Source organism: Stegostoma tigrinum, chromosome 21 (assembly GCF_030684315.1).
Source record: "Stegostoma tigrinum isolate sSteTig4 chromosome 21, sSteTig4.hap1, whole genome shotgun sequence".
NCBI lineage: Eukaryota > Metazoa > Chordata > Chondrichthyes > Orectolobiformes > Stegostomatidae > Stegostoma > Stegostoma tigrinum.
Window position 1 is genome coordinate 41,699,191 of NC_081374.1, and position 16,917 is coordinate 41,716,107.

Consider the following 16,917-nt stretch of genomic DNA (forward strand, 5'->3'; position numbering starts at 1 on the left):
CATCCAGAAGCGCGTCCAGAATCCCACCGCTGAAGGTCTGCCTGCGCCTGCGCGCTGAATGCTGCCGTCCCTTCGGAGCATGCGCGCTTTGTATCAACTTGCAGCTATATCCCTCACTGGGTGAAGTGTTGGCAGGGTGCAATTGGGGTGTCCTCCTTAGATCACTCTTCGTTGGCCACCCTGACCAGCAGCTCCCTCAATATGAACCTGAAAACAATAATCACTGTACCAAAGTAATAAAATGTGAGGCTGGATGAACACAGCAGGCCCAGCAGCATCTCAGGAGCACAAAAGCTGACGTTTCGGGCCTAGACCCTTCATCAGAGGGTCTAGGCCCGAAACGTCAGCTTTTGTGCTCCTGAGATGCTGCTGGGCCTGCTGTGTTCATCCAGTCTCACATTTTATTATCTTGGATTCTCCAGCATCTGCAGTTCCCATTATCACCAATCACTGTACCAAAGTTTTCCGAAGAAGTGTCCCAGCCCGAAAAGTTAGCTTTCCTGTTCCTCTGATGCTGCTTGGCCTGCTGTGTTGATCAGCTCTACACCTTATTACTACAAAAGTTAATGCTGTTTATCTATAACATGCATTGCAGAAATTCACCAAGGCTCCTTGGACAGCACCTACCAAACCCGCCACCACTTCAGAATTAAATGCACACCTCAAGCACGGCACAACAAAATTTCCTATTTAACCATGTATTCCCACATAGAACATGGAACGTAGAACAATATCGCGTAAAACAGGCCCTTCGGCCCTCGATGTTGCGCCGACCTGTGAACTAATCTAAGCCCCTCCCACTACACAATCCCATCATTATCCATAATTTTACATCATTTGTGTATGTGATTGACCACGCATGAGCAGTGGCATTTGTCAGCAATAACTGAAGACCCTCTAGCCAGTTTATGCATGCATAGGTGGCCAAAGTGATAATTTTATCTGTTTTTGACCCAATTACTCTGTTTTTAAAGTTGCTGCTTGGCATAATGTCAATATCAAGTGTTGTAAAGCATAGGTTGACCCCCCCCCCTCCCCCCACCATGAGAACAAAAACCAAAACACCTAAAGAGGACCACCTCAGCCTATAATCTGTTAAGGGTGTAACCTGTCTTTCAGAAGTTTATAATGGTTAACTCAAGTATCCCTGACATTCATTTTACAATCAACAATTCATTTATCTAACTAATACTGAATAAATTAACTAAAGTATTAACAAACTGAACAAATCCCTTCTGACAGCTAACTATTCCTAAATAAAGCAAGATTTTAATGGTATGCTGTTCCAATAAATATAAGACCCATTTATATGACAAATCAATTGAATTTAGTCTCACAAAATTACAACCAGTTTATGCCTTCCAGAATGTTCTGTGTGTTCTCCATTGATTCTTCTGTCAGGAACCTTAGCTAGGAGTGCCATGGTACCGTTGTGAATAGATGGTGTTTCTCTAAGAGCTGAGAGCTGTTATCTCTAGCAGATAGCGGTTAGCTCTGCCAATTTTCCAACTGCTACCTTCTTGTATACACCTATGACTTATCAATTTCTTACAACTGGAATGGTCCTAGATTGTCAAGGCCGTCAGATTCAAATTTAATAGGTTTTTGATATCTAAGTACCAAGTTCAAATTGATTGGCTAAATTCAAAAATCTGCTTCCTTGGTAAAAATGCTGCTTGGCCTGCTGACGGTACAGCTTTGTGACGCAAATGTTTCAATTCAGGCGTTCTCTGTTCTTGCAAGGTTTCAAGCTGCTCACAGACATCTCTAAGCATAGAAAAAGCACAACCTATTAAAAGACCACCCAATGCTTTGTCCCCTAGCATTTTACAAACATTAAATTCTGCAAACACTAAATTCTAATGTGTTGCCTCCCAATTCATAGCTACTCTACCCAACCACACCACATGAGCCAAAACAAGGCTTGTAACCTTAATTTGAAATTAGAGCTGGGCCTTTCATGGAGTATAACAGTGGTGTTTCTCCAAAATGTAGTTGAAGCTGGGAGTCAATTGGAAGTGTCAAAATTGAAGCTGATCAAACTTTGCTCGGTAAGGTATCAATGGGTATGGAACAATGAAATTGAGATACTGACCTGGTTTGATAAGCAGAAATTGGAATAGGCCTGTGGTAATTGGAATGAGATTATTCAGCTGGATCTCAGAATATGAGCTCCCTGGTTGAGGCTGTTAATCTGGTCCAATAAGGGAGCCCTGGCAGACAGATAAAGAAGGGTGAGTGTCAGAGATACTGACAGTCTGGTGCCTGAATCTGTATGAGGCGGGACCATAGCCAAAGACTGTAAATAAAGGTCACTTGGTGATGGATAACAGCCTCAAGGCCTACTTAATGATCTGCTCCTAAATATATGCGTTTAATAGCAAGAAGCGCCATTGTGAAAGTTGCAAATATAAATGCTGCTCTTGAAGGTTATAGCTTCTGGTCATAACAAGGTCAGGCAGTTAGCTGGCCAATACTCAGGTGTTTCTGTTCGTGTGAGGGCAATTCTGTTCACAACCAAACTTACTTATTTACTGTGATGGACTGGGCTTCCTTAGGAATCACACTGAAGAATGGTAAATAATGAAATCAATATATTTTTCAGATTTTGAATTATGAGTACATTTAATATGTACAACACATTGCAATTGGCACAACTGATGCTAAACATTCTTATATGACAAGTAACAAAACAGAACATGCTCCCTCAAGTTCCCTGACTCATAATTGTTAAACTCCCAAAGTTACCTAAGATTTGGTTGGGAGAGGTAGAGTAACATAGCAATGGATTGAGTATTCTGCAGTCAAGTTGTGTCTTTTCTGGTCATAGTACTCCTGTTCTTTAGGTTATGTAACTTCCTTTGCTCCTTATTGTTGAGAAAGAAAGAGAGAGAGAGAAACCGCTCTGATTTATCAATCTTGCAGACCTCTGTGCCTCATGTTCCTTCCTTCCTTTCTGTATTGATTGTCATGACGGCAGCCAGATGGGCCTTATAAAATATGAGTTCCCTGATTGGGGCTGTTCATCTGGCCGAATGGCGAAGGTCCTGCCTGACAGACAAAAGCAGGAGTGCCAGACATCCTGTTCAATCTGAGAGTTGGCTCTGAGGCAGTTGGATCAGTGTCAAAGACTCTCCATGTGTAAATAAGCGGTGACTTGCTGATGGGATATCAGTCTATGTGAAGTTAATTCACTGGTAATGAGATTAAAGCACACTCCTGAAGAAATTCACTCCCAACAGTCATTTCTGAGTGAGAGTAAGCATTTGCAGCATCATGCTGCTATTGGCAAAGCTTGACTTATTCAATCCTGCTATTGAAGACTGGGCCCAGTATGTGGAAAGAATGCATTTTTTTTTTCTGGCCAAGTGACATTGTGGCAGGCGAAAAGCAATTAGTAATTCTCCTTACAGCTTGTGGACACACAGCTTTTTTGGTGATCCTGGCACACAAGCCATTGTATTTGCAGCCAGTGTGCGGACTTCCGCATCCATCGCATTATCCTTCGCCATTTCTGACACCAACAATCTGACCCCCCTCACCAAAGTGATACTTCCCTCCCCACCCCTATCTGCCTTTTTTAGGGACTGCTCACTCCACGACTGCTTCGTCCACTCCATACTCCCCACTAACATCACCACACATGGCACCGTTCCCAGCAACAGCAGGAGCTGCTACACCTGCCCTTACACGTTCCGTCTCACGTCTGTCCAAGGTCCCAAACAATCTTGTCAATTTTGACTGGGATTCACCTGTGCATCCTCCAACCTGGTCTACTGTATCCGTTGTTCCTGATATAGCCTCCTCTACATCAATGAGACCAACGCAGACTCGGTGACTGATTCAAGGAGCATCTGTGCTCTGTATGCTCTAAGCAACAGCACCTCCCAGTTTCCAACCATTTTAACTCCCTCTCCCACTCTCTGGGTGACATGTCCATCCTGGGCCTCCTTCAGTGTCACAAAGGTGCCACATGCAAGCTGAAGGAACAGCACCTCACATTCTGCCTCAGGAGGCTACAATCTGATGGCCTCTACATAGAAATCACCAGTTTCAAAATCTCCTCACCCCCGGCCTCACCCCATGTCCAACCCTCCATCTCATCCCTGCCTCCCTGACCAGACACAACTTGTCCATCTTCTTTCCATCTGTCCGCCCCACTCTTCCCACTGACCAATCTCCACAATTCCCTACCTGCATCCACCTCCCACCATCCCACCTACGTTCCACCGGCCCCACCTCCCTATTTATTTCCGAGCTCCTTTCCCCATTCCTGGTGAAGGGTGTAAACCCAAAACATCGACTTCCTTGTTCCACTGATGCTGTCTGACCTGCTGTACTCCTCAAGCTCCATGCTGTGTTGATGTGGTCCTGGTTCCTATATAAATTTAGGACTACTCCTCATGCAACTATCAGGATTGTTCCAGTAGAATGGGGAGAAGACTCTGCACCAGGTTAAATCTGATCTTGGGAAGGATGAGAAGGATGAAACGGCATCAGAAATCTCAATGTTGGGCACAAGACTCCTGTAAGCAAGAGAGACAGTTTACATCAGGGATCAAAGTTTGGTGTAGCAACCATGGGAATGGCCCTGCATGGGTAAGACACATGGTCAATGTGAGGTCAGATTCAGTGACATGTAAAGTTTGGGTAGGTATGTCAGTCCTGAACAAGCAAGTGGACCATATGAAAGCTGCAAACTCGCAAAATGTGCCTCGCTCCTCAGAATAGTCAGAACCTTTGGATCCCCCATCTCTGTCAAGCATTGAAGATGCCTGGGAATCTGAGATGGATGCGGCCGATGTCACCGCTTCAAAGTCTTTGCCGTCTGAAGAGGAGGATGAATTTCTTCTGAGATGCTCCATGCAAAAGATGTGAGCTACTGTCCCTTACACCCTGCCTGTATAAGGGACAGAATCAGAGGTACATGACCCGGTGCTGAAGTTCCCCAGGACTGGCCTATGTCCTTGAAATCAGAGGGGACGGGATGTAGTGATTGTATTGAGGTCAGCCAGGTGGACCCCATAGTCTAGCTGGTATTGCAGAACAATGAACTCCTGAACTCAAATATTAAATGATTTGTGAAATGCCTTCCAATGGGCTCTGGCACTTCTTTAATTGCATCAGACCAGTGGATATCATTGCCTCCCTAACCAATTCAGTACAGTGATGAGCTGATCGATGTCTCCATTGAGTTGAGTTAGATATAGCTTAGTATTTGAAAAGCTCCGTCCTTTCTGGTCTTGGGACCTACAGCATGCATTTCAAACAGGGCCCCTTTTCCCAAAATTGGGATATTCCCAGGTGCAAATCTTGGATTAGAATGAAAAACCTTCAATACTGGGTTAGGACTGGAGGCTTTTCCACTTGTTAGTTTCAGTAGATATTCTAGGTAAAGGCCTGGAACAAGAGATAAAAGTCACAGGTTATTATTCTTAAGCAACTGTACATCCTCAACAGCTGGTGCCGTGGAGACCATTCTAGGACAGTAATCTCTCTAATCCCACAGTAAACCGAAGAGCTGGTCACCACTAAAACAAGAGGGGAAATCAGATATCAGTTGAGGGAAACAATTCCTTTGCTCAGAGGGTGGTGAACCTGTGGAATTCTCAACCACAGAGTGCTGTAGAAGTCAAATCACTGAATATATTCAAGGAAGAGGTCAATAAATTTTGAGATTTTAAAGGCATCAAGGGGTATAGGGAGAAAGCAGGAATATGGCATTGAGACAAAGGATCAGCAATGATCCCACTGAATGGCGGAGTTGGCTCAAGGACTGAATGGCCTACCTACTCTTAATTTCTATTTTTCAATGACAGTGCAAATGATAATGTGTCATGAGATCATCTCCACCAAACACTAAATAACATTAGTGGCATTTAAATGATAGAAAAGGTGATTTGTGTATACACTTCTTTCTATGGATCACATACATTTCTTTCTGTGCATTATTTTGCCTTGCCCAGCATGCCTGTTGTGGCCAGGCAACCTTCTTTCTTCTTGGGTACAGTGTAGCTCAGAGATGGCGTCTGGCATTGTTTAAATGGCCAATGGCGGGGAAATGTAGGTGCTGAGTTGTTTTGAGTTGTCAGCTTTTACGCAGCAGTTAGGTATCATTGGACTCTTTACATATATGAACAACGATGCGTCTGTCGTGTGTATGATCAACATTGTCTAACATCATTTATTTTGGGAAACATTGTCTAAAATCAGGATATGCACACTGCTGCTACAAACAGTATTAATCTTCAATGCACCTTCAAGAAGATGGTGCTGGACCTTCTATTTAAACTGCAGCTGGATGTGTTCTCACAATGATGTTAAATCAGAATTGCAGGATTCTGATGTAGGTAAGATGGAAAGTTGATGCTACGAGGGCAAGTCAGAAGAGCATGTGGTATAGGAGAGGACATTGGAAGCCATTATGTTTTTGTGTATCTGCGAACATTCCTCTTTCAGGATGGTACCTTGTCTTGCCTTCGATACAGTGTGGAGCTGGAAGAACACAACAGGTCAGGCAGCTTCAGAGGAACAGAAGAATCGACATTTCAGGCCTAGGCCCTTCATCAGGACTCATCCACTGAGGTCTTTCTGGAGGGAGGAGGACAAAATCTTCAAGTTTTTCATCTTTGGAAGCGGCGTCGCAGTGGGTTTATAAGTCACTCGGAGATAACAAGATCTGCAGATGCTGGAGTCAGAGTCAATGCAGTGTGGAGCTGCAGGAAGGGCCCTGATGAGGGGTCTAGGCCCAAAACGTCGATTCTCCTGCTCCTCTGAGGCTGCCTGACCTACTAGTTTCCTACAGCTCCACACTGTATCGACTCTGACTCTGCAGGTCTGACCATCTCCTTGTCTTGCCTTGCCTGGTCAACCATTTACCAGACCCCAATGGAAAATTGTCTCATCTGAACACAGCCCGACTACTAGTTCTATAAAGAGGTCAACTTCTTGACATTGCTGTCCTTAAGCTATGATAGAAAGTTTATACCACAATCTTGAGGGCTTTGGACCACCATTCAGGGTAGTTTAACCAACCATTAGTGAGGCCACTGTTGCAATATTGTATTCAGTTCTGGTCTCCTTGCTGTAGGAAAGATATTGAGAAATTTGAAAGGGTTCAGAAAATGTTTACCAGGATGTTGCCAGAGTTGGCGGGTTTGAGCTATAGGGAGAGGCTGAATAGGCTGGGACTATTTTCTCTGGAGTGCTAGACGCTGAAAAGTGATATTACAGAGACTTATAAAATTATGAGGGGCATGGATAAGGTAAACAGTCAAGATATTTTCCCTGTGGTAAGGGAGTCCAAAACTAGAGGGCACGGGTTTAAGGCGAGAGAGGAAAGATTTAAAAGGGACCTAAGGGGCACCTTTTTCACACAGAGGATTGTGCATGTGTACAGAATGCGCTGCCAGAGGAATTGGCGGAGGCTTTTAAAAGCCATCTGGATGGGTATATGAATAGGAAGAGTTTAGAGGGATATGGGCCAAATGCTAGCAAATGGGACTAGATTAATTTAGGATATCTGGTTGGCATGGATGAGTTGGACTTTATGATTCCGTTTCGTTTTTTTCCCGTGATGGGTCCCCCTTAATCACAGGGAGAACAAGTCGACATTTAATCCTACATTTTGACAGAATAAATCAATAAGAAATAAAAGTAAAACAAAGCTTAATTAAAAATTGTGAACAAAATCACTGCTCCAAGATATATATATATTTTTAAATCTTTTATTTTAGCTGACAATTTAGCATCTATCAGGTAGAAATTAGAATCAGCTGTCCATATCTGACCATTTAGTTTGATCATAACAAACCCTTCTGCGCTGTACAAGAACAAAAAAAACTTTGGATACTGGAAACAAAAAGAACGAGACAATACTGGCAGGTTAGGCAGCTTCTATACAGAGAAACAGAGTAACATTTCAGGTCAATGGTTGTTCATCAGAAGCAAAGATAGAAATATAATTGTTTTTAAACCAATGGAACTGGGATGAGGTCAGGAAAAGGTCTGAGACAGGGTGGAGGCCATGGAGATGAAATGACAAGATATTTCTATTTAATATTAACAACATCTTCTCAATTTCACCCTATCATAGATCTTCTCCTGCGTTCCTTCTGCCCTCTCCCACATAGCCACTACCTTAAAAACTCTTTAACATTTCTAACTTGCTTCCATTCTGTTATAAGGACATAGACCTGAAATGTTAACTATGTTTCTTTCCACAGACCCTACTCGAGATGTTCGTTTCTTTTTCAGCTTTTTTCATTCTTCTTCCTCTGTTGTACCTTGATACAAGCATTAAATACTCATTAGAATACTTCCAATCCTAATTTGACCCATGCATTAACCAAGAACATTAGTATTTGTTGCAGGAGAACACTAGCTGAATATAAATGGGCCACCCAGACTGTTTGGAATGCTCTAGATCTGCAACCAAAGATTTGGTTGTGATGACTTTTTGCTCAAGCACTACTTTCTTTAATACCTTCATTCACAGGATATGGGTGTTGCTGGAATTGTCCTGGAGAAGGTGGTTAGCTGCTTTCTTCACCAGTTGCAGTCCATTTGGTGTAACAAACCCATTGTGCTAGCAGGGAGGATGATCCATAATTTTCAGTGTAGGAATGGTGATGTAGTTCCAAGACAGGATGGTGAGTGACCAGGAGGGGACTTTGCGGGTGTCGTCCCCATGTATCTCCTACATTCATTCTTCTAGGTGGTAGAAGTCAGGGATTTAGAAGATGCTGATGAAGGAGCCTCGGTGAATTTCTGCAGTGTATCTTATAGAAGGTTTGAATTTTGAATTCATTGGTTTATTGAGTGTTGTTGGATCTGCACTCATCCAGCAATTGGAAAGTATCACATTCCAAACTTGTGACAGGTTTTGAGAAGTCAGGAGGGAAGTTACTCGTAACTTCTGACCTCCTCTTGTGGCCACAGGCTTTATGCAGCTAGCCTATTTCAATTCCTGGTCAATTCCTAGAATGGTCAGAAATACTTGTTCTTGAAGATGACTAAATGCAGGTTGCTCATAATCCAGGTTTTAATGGGAAAATGAAAAAAAAATGCTCTTTTAGACAGTCCAAGGACCCAGAACAGAACACACATAATCTGACATTACACTGAATATTGTATTGCTTCATGTGCCCATCTGTGAGGGCAGGGTGAGAGACAGATTGGCATCTGCAACCTCCCGCAATCCCCATGGGTGAAACGGCCAACAGTTTATAACCTCATGGGTGAAGAATCATTACAATGGACAGCTAAGACAGTGTCCTAGCAACATGAATGGGAGAACAATGAGGAAGGAGAAGGGATGAAATGTCCCTTACTTCACTCTGAATTACAAACAAGAGTGAGAGACACAAACAAAGTGCTGGAACAGATGGTATTGTCAGGGCTAACAAAGAGCACCTTAGTCCATACAGGGCATATAGATTCCCCTATCTTTCCCTGGGTTTGGATTCACAGGAGTGGATACAGTGGAGTGCCCCATGTACCTTGTTAACTTTGAGGGGAGGCATTGCATCTCCTGAGCCTTTTCGATGCACACTGCAGGGCACCATGTGTCAGCTGAGATCAGCATGTCAGCCAGTCATCATGATTGTGGATGTTTAATTCAGTTTGAATCTGACCACCAAACGACATTGCAATCTCTCCAAATTGGTCCCGGCTGGATTTGTACCTCCTGAACTGTCACTTGGATGTCAGATCTTGGCAACTTCTCAGTCCTACATTGTCTTTAATTAGTCACATGGAAAACGCCTCGCAGGCCTCCATCCACTGACTGCAAGGGTGAGGCTTCCTGAGATAGATCCATGGAGAAAATGTTGACAGTTTGTCTGCATATAAGAATGTTATTGTTTGCAGGCAAAGAGGTTTCTCAGTATGAGTTGTGTGATGAACTGACTTAGCTTTGGCCAAACTCTAATCTTCTTGCTATGACTATATGCTAATAGTCTCATAAACAGCATTACACAGCACATCCCACTCTTTTGTATTTAGACACTCCAGGTTGAATCTTACAGTTTTTTTTGTCTAAATGCAAGCTGTGTTGAGGTTTTTGATTAGTTTTTCACTGTGAGATCTGGTGTGTTTCCTCACAATAACTTAGCAAGCTTCCTGCATGACTGCCTACACCCCTGCCCCTCCCAAGGTGACCCTTTATCCAATCCCAGCCCCATCTTACCACACATTGTTCCCGGAACAGCTCAGTATTCAGTGGATATCTGGGATTTACCAGAATCCCTTGCACTGGTGTCATCTTCCTGTCGTTTTCCCAAGACTTGATAGACAGGGGGAAATTGTCACTTCTTTTTGCAGGCAGCCATCTGAGGTATTACTGGAATCAAGGGATGTTCACTTCCCACCAGGTACAGATGAGGGGGCTCATATTACCAGCCCATGCCAGCATATTTCAAAGTTTCCACCAGGATCAGTGCAGTCTCAGCCATTTGGAGGATTGCTCAGCATTGTAGGATGATCAATGACCTTCACTCCACACGTTCAAACAACACCAATGCCCAACACCACGAACTCTGCATGCCCTTTGTGCTGCCTACCCCACTCACTCAGGACACCACTGTACCTGCACCAACAGTAACATCTGTGGCACCCATTTCATCCCCTGTGATTTTTACCTCTCTCTCATTCCTGAAGGAAAACAGTCCATAGGAGAGCAGGAAAAGTCAAGATAAGTGTTAAGGAGAACATCTTGACTGTTACTGTCTCAACTGATTGACTGACCATGTCCAAGTCCCTGGACTGATATCAGAGATTGCCCTTGATTTGTTGTTTTGGGACTTCATGTGCAAAGGCTCTTCCCAGGCTTCCTGGAATTTATGATTGCACTGAACAGTAAGGTAAGATAGAAATAGATGTGAGTCTTATCTCTTAGGCTGAGACAGCAAAGCAGAAAAAGACAAGACAATGTGAGGCAGTGATGCTATAAGTATCCAGGTTAACTTTAGAGTGAGTGCTATGAGAGCAAGTGAACAGGCCAGAGATGCAGCCTGATGCAGTCCATAAGCTAAATATATGTCCTTAGATGCTCAGTGTCCTTGCTGCAATGATATCATTACAATGATAGTTTCTGGTGCAGACTAAGATGCAGCGGCGAAGTGTAGAAGCATCTTGCAAGTGGATCGGAAATGTATCATGAGGGTTCTTACAGCTTGGCATGTTGGATGCCAATGTCCTTTGTTGTGGGAAGTGAGTGGCTGGTGCCCATGGTGTGTGCTCTGAGATGTTGGTGCTTGGTGACCGATACGGAGATCTTTTGGAAATAGTGGTGAGCTGAAGTCGTGAGATGTGCACTCTGACTTCCATGTCGAGAATTCTTGCTGTCCAGCTTGTTTGGAGTGTTTGGTAAAATAGGAAGCTGCTTATTAATGAGGTGAATTGGGCTGTCAATGAGCACTAATCCCCTTAATGACCAACTTGCAGCTGCCTAGTGAAAAATTCACCTCGTTGCTCGGCACATATGTAAAAGTTGGAGCGAGTTGCTCTCAATAATGAGATAGACTTTGCCAGACCTCTTAAGTGATTCTGCCCCAAATTCCACCTCATCGTCCGGGCTCCTATAAAATTCCACCCCCAGTTCCCAAAGTTAATGTGATTAAACTAAGTGGCGGATGTGCTCGTGAGTATTAGAAACTACATGTATGACGTTTCGCCTATTCTTTTCAGAATTCTGCTAGTGAATGCATTCCCGAGCAGAAAACTGAATTGTATGGAGTAATGAACAGATTTGTAAAGAAAAAAATAAGAATGAAAAAGTAAAACAGAGGTCTTTCATCCCTCCTGCCTGTTCTCCAGCTAATCTATATTTTGATTCCACTAATGCACCATGGTTGGTAATCTGTAACACACTTGCCACTTCTATCATCATACCCTTTGTTTTGTGTTCCCCCACCACAGGGAATAGTTTCTCTTTATGTACCCAAACAAATCATTCTGTATCTTTCACACTCTTTAACCCTCTCCACACATAGTTGAGTATAAGCTTAGTCTGTGCAACCTGACCTTATTATTTAACTCTTTTAAGTCCAGCACACCATTCTAGTGAATTTGTATAACGCTCATTCCAAGATCCAGAAGGTTTTCTGTTGGGGCGCTGCCCAGAATTCAAAGTGGTAACCCAGTGAAAAGAAGTCTTCTTTCACATTACTACATTGCTGCAGAGATTGAGGATGGATCAGCAACGCTGTTAAATGGTGCTCTCGAATTGCTCATGTTTTTCCTTCAGCTGTCATTGATAGTGACTGCTGTCACAAACATCTGCGCCAGTGGCTCTCATCAGGCTCCAGCAATTATGCAGTAGCCTGTCAATCAGGCATGTCTCGGCTGAATGCAGGCCACTTGTGCACTGCTAATGAAGGGTGCTCAAAGCTTTTCCTTCAAGCTGAATGGCAGCAGCCTGCCACTCAACAAAGATCTTAAACCAGAGCTGCTTTTTTTTAATATGAGCCAACTGCAGAGGCGCTGACACCTCTACACCTCAATAGTTACGGTGCATGCGAATGAGCAAGGGCTCTATATAATATCTCTGCAACTATTTTGTCATGTTTTGAGTGTCATTACCTCTGCCCAATAGCCCTGGCATTGCACTTGATACGTTCAGTCACATTTATTCGAGTGTAGCCAGGATGCTAGTGAGCACACCATATGGTCACAGAGCGATTATGAACATGGGGCTCAGTCACAGTTGAATACTCCACTACGTAATCCACTGATTGTTCAAAAAGCATGGTGTATACATTTATGAAAATATGCGATGTTAAATGTGCATTCAATTCCCTTGCCAGATCAGGTGATGCTTCTCAATACGCCCAGCTAAAGATCAATTAAGTCTTTGTTTTGGGGGAGTGAGTCGGGCCTTGAGTCCTGGATTCTGGTTTCAGTGAAGGACCAGATGTTTTGGGGAAAAGGGAATTGGACAAGTCTCAGTTGGCATTTCAGGTACACAGAATGCCGTCATGGCCAGGCTGGGGAGGAGCAGAGCAGAGGGTATGAAGCAGAAGCAGCCTGGGGCCTAAGCGAATGCCTGGGAATAAGATGAGGAGAACTGGAGTAAGGCTCCAGCTGCTAGGAACCAATAAGGAGTGTTTGAACAGAATGTGGAGTCCTCCTAAGTCTGAGGAGCCTCAAGAAAGTGGAGATAGCAGTCATAGCCTGCATGGCAAGGCTCATATGCTCCAAGGGAATTTGGCTAGAAGTATGCCAATCTCAACTCCAGAGTGTCTTGAATCTGTTTTAAGATCAAACCCACTGTACAAAGAATGAGAAAACGGATAAAGGGAAAAGCTCTGGGATCATTAGCCCACACCCTTACCGAACTCAGCGGATACTGGCTATTCTTTAATGAGCAAACCAACACTGCTGTGAATTCGACATTCTCAATGTTTATTTTCAGTGATTTTCATATTAGGTAATAAAATGGTTGTCTGATATGCTTTGTAGTTTTTTATTTACATCTTAGCACACATCATATACCGCAGATAGCCATGTCTTTAAGTTTATTGGTGGCTGCAATATCACAGATTTATGCACAAAGTCTGGGTTATGTGCTTACTGTGCACATTGCTGACTGTCTAAAGGCACTGCGCTGAATCCATTACAGAAAGAATGGCTGAAGATTAGGTGTGTACCTTTATACTAGAACACCATATGTTGTGAGGTCAAGTGATTGTTTTCAAGGTACAGGCCTGACTGGGCCACAGTCTGTGCCATGATGCAACATTGTGTGTTGTGAAAAAGTTCATCCCTTTAAGCTAAGCTTTTACATGAGTGTAGTTATGAGTTTAATGCTATTGGAGGAAAGATCAGCTCGTCGGACTTGGTGTTCTTCGGGACTGTGTTACTTATTGAATCTTCCTTACTGCTCAATTGGATAAGAAATGGAATGAAAGTTTACAAACTAGTTAATATGGACAGCAAGTTTGGACTAATCCTTAATATTCAATGTTGACCATGATCAAGGGCCCATTCCCATTATACCTGTTTTGGCTACAGTGCATCAACTCCTGAAGAATTGTACTAGCTCTCTGAGACTGAATGTTTCTGTTGCACTGTTACAGGTAATGTGCCTGTCCAAAACTGTGGGTTTTACACTTTTCAGAAGAAGGTCCAGTGCTGCTTTAGATCTTTGGTGTCACGTTGGTTCCTCTTTTGAATGGCCCAGGGATGTCTTTGAGGTGGGAAGATGCTCTTTGGGACAGGCATGGTGTTCTTTGAGAGATATTGTGCTTTTGGAGATTATTAAAGGTAGACATCAATGTGCATAATAGGTGAATAAACCTATTGAAACTGTCAAACTGTCAAAAGAACTGTCAAGTTGTCAAGGAAACAATGAAACTCATTGGTAATGTCAAGCTGTCAAGGGAACTGTCAAGTTGTCAACAGGATTATGAAGCTCATTGGAACTGTCAAGTTGTCAGAACTGTCAAACTCATTAAATTAAGTCACTGAAGAAAGTGAAATGTACATACTTTTTGTTCATTGAGAGTGCTTTCTAAGTTGTAAATTCGCCATTAACTCTCAAGAACTCAAAACCTGTTTCACTTCAGCATGGGTGCTGCAGTCTGCTCATGTTGGATACATGGTGAGTTGGGCATAGAGGGTGTAAGGACAAAGGGTGTTATTTGGGGAGGGTCTTGTTTGGCACGAGCTGGCACTAAGTTGACATGGGGCTATAAAGGGTCACGAGTAGGCTGAAGGGCTGTAGGCAGGCATGGAGGGCATGAAGGGCATGAAGGGCAATGGAATTAGCAGGAAGCATGAGGTGGCACGTGTGGGGCACAGGGATTATGTGATGGTGAGAGCAAGAAGAATGTTTGTTTTTTTTTGCAGGGACAAAGTACTGGAGCACTGAAGCTGGCAAACTATTTCTAAACACAGCAAAAAAACTGCCTTCAAACTCTTGCGGAGGTACCATCCCTGGCACCACCTATCACCCTTTCCCCAGTTGCACTGAACCAAAATCTGACAGTCTAGGGCAATTTTGAAATTTGTAACTTTTCCTACTCTGCACTTACAACTAAAATAATGAAAACTTGGGCTTTGACATGTGTGAGCTCACTAAATACACCTCTCCCAAATCTATGCTGAAGACAACAAAGAAATTCCCTACATTTGTCCCAGCAACCGCAATGAAAATCAGAATGCAGGTGAATGGATAGAACCATTTCACATGAAGGGATTTATGAATGTTTTATACACTCCTCAAAGTTTCACTACATCGTCTCCTGCCTCCAATCACACAATCTGGTCATAAACATTTTTTCTCCAAGTTTCAATGTTATTATAACTAATGATATTTATATTCAAAGCATGTGCTTTGATTAATCTGCCAAAGAACTGATGGATAGAATAGCCAATTTCTGTGCTGTTAGATGACTTCTGCATTACTGGAGATACCAGGACAATCCTAAAGTACTTCTAAGCCCATGGTACAGGAAAACAAGCTACACTGTTAGCACAGTAGCTTTAAGAATGAATTACACTGACATGTGACTCTATTTCACAGTTAAGTGATCTGAAACGATCTGAATTGTTTGATGGATAAAACAAATTGCTAGCAAAGTGATAATGGCGGAAATTTTTTGCTTCCTTTCGAGGTCCATCAATGTACTTTTTTTCGAGTTTTGACGATTGACCTTTCAACTGCTGTTGTTATAGAGCGGCAAACTTTGGAGTGGGAAAAAGATGTGTTCATTCTCTAATTATCCAGTACATTTTTGCATTTGCAGTGTTTTCTGTATTGTATGTCCCCTGCACCAGTTTTACATCGCTTATGTGTTGGCAAGATTAGAGATGATTACAATACTGTGCAGTGAATAAGAAAATTGAAATCCTGCAAGTCTGGAAATATGGTTTTCAGTCTGAGTACATGACCCACGTACATGCACAGGAACTTAGTAAACTGCAGGAGAACAGCGAACCTTCAGTTCCTGATAGTAACACATCTCTGGGTATTATATATATCCTGTTAGCATCGGTTTCTGTGTCAGATTCACATGAAAACATAAGATAGACTGTGTTAATGCAATAACATAACGTTTGTCTTTTTATAAGTACAAATTAGAGGACCCAATGGGCTAACAAAGTATACATTGTTCCAGTTGTAAATGCACTGTAGAATGACTTAACAGTCAAATGCACAGCATGTTATTTGCCATCCCAAATCTGTGCACTGTGCTCGATGGATGCCCTCTTTATACTTGCAATCTTCTCTTTAACCCTTTGGATATCAGCATTCATCTCAATCTGACCCCTTGAGCTCCCTGATTCTAATTTTTCCACTATTGGTGACCATGCTTTCAGCCTCTTTGGGCCAAAATGCTTAAGTGCATTTTATCTAATTAATGTCATTTTATAAGTACAATTTATTGCTGTAGTCGACCCTGTACAGAACACTGTCTTTGTACTGTTACTGCTGACAAATGAATTGCACCAGCTTCAATACTATAAGTGAAATGTTCAGATTCATTCCCAGTATCATAACCGGGTCTTTCTGGATGTGACTGAACTGCATTAGGGTAATGCCTCCATGCTATTATTGCGTCCAGACCAACAGCAACATCCAAATACAAGATGCAATTGGATGCAGGTTACCTTCATGTGGCAAAAGCCTTAAAGCAAGAAAATCGACCCCCTTCTAATGTTTCCAATAATCCACTGCTGCTTCCTATTTGCCTGATACTTATCAACTCTATCTGAGCCAAGTCTGCTAGCACAGGCTATGCATGTGTTGGAGTGATCTGTTTTACTCGTGTAAGTCCAGAATGGAATGAAATGAAATTTATACATAGATCCCTTCTTGGTTAAAACTGGAGACCATTAAATACTGGAGAATCTTGGCTTTGGCAGGAAGCATTTCATATTCGGGAGAGTTTTGATGGAGCTGATCTTCTGTGG

The 16,917-nt window shown here is 42.8% G+C and overlaps 1 protein-coding gene across 1 annotated transcript in view; it reads right to left on the reverse strand.

Moving 5' to 3' along the window:
- Positions 1 to 13,457: 13,457 nt before the first annotated feature.
- LOC125462625 (ras association domain-containing protein 8-like) overlaps positions 13,458 to 16,917 on the reverse strand; it is an 84,760-nt gene continuing 81,300 nt past the window's right edge. The window contains exon 5 of the mRNA XM_048552843.2: positions 13,458 to 16,911. Coding sequence (XP_048408800.1) covers positions 16,802 to 16,911 — 110 coding nt within the window. The 3' untranslated portion in view covers positions 13,458 to 16,801. The remainder of the gene's footprint in view (positions 16,912 to 16,917) is intronic.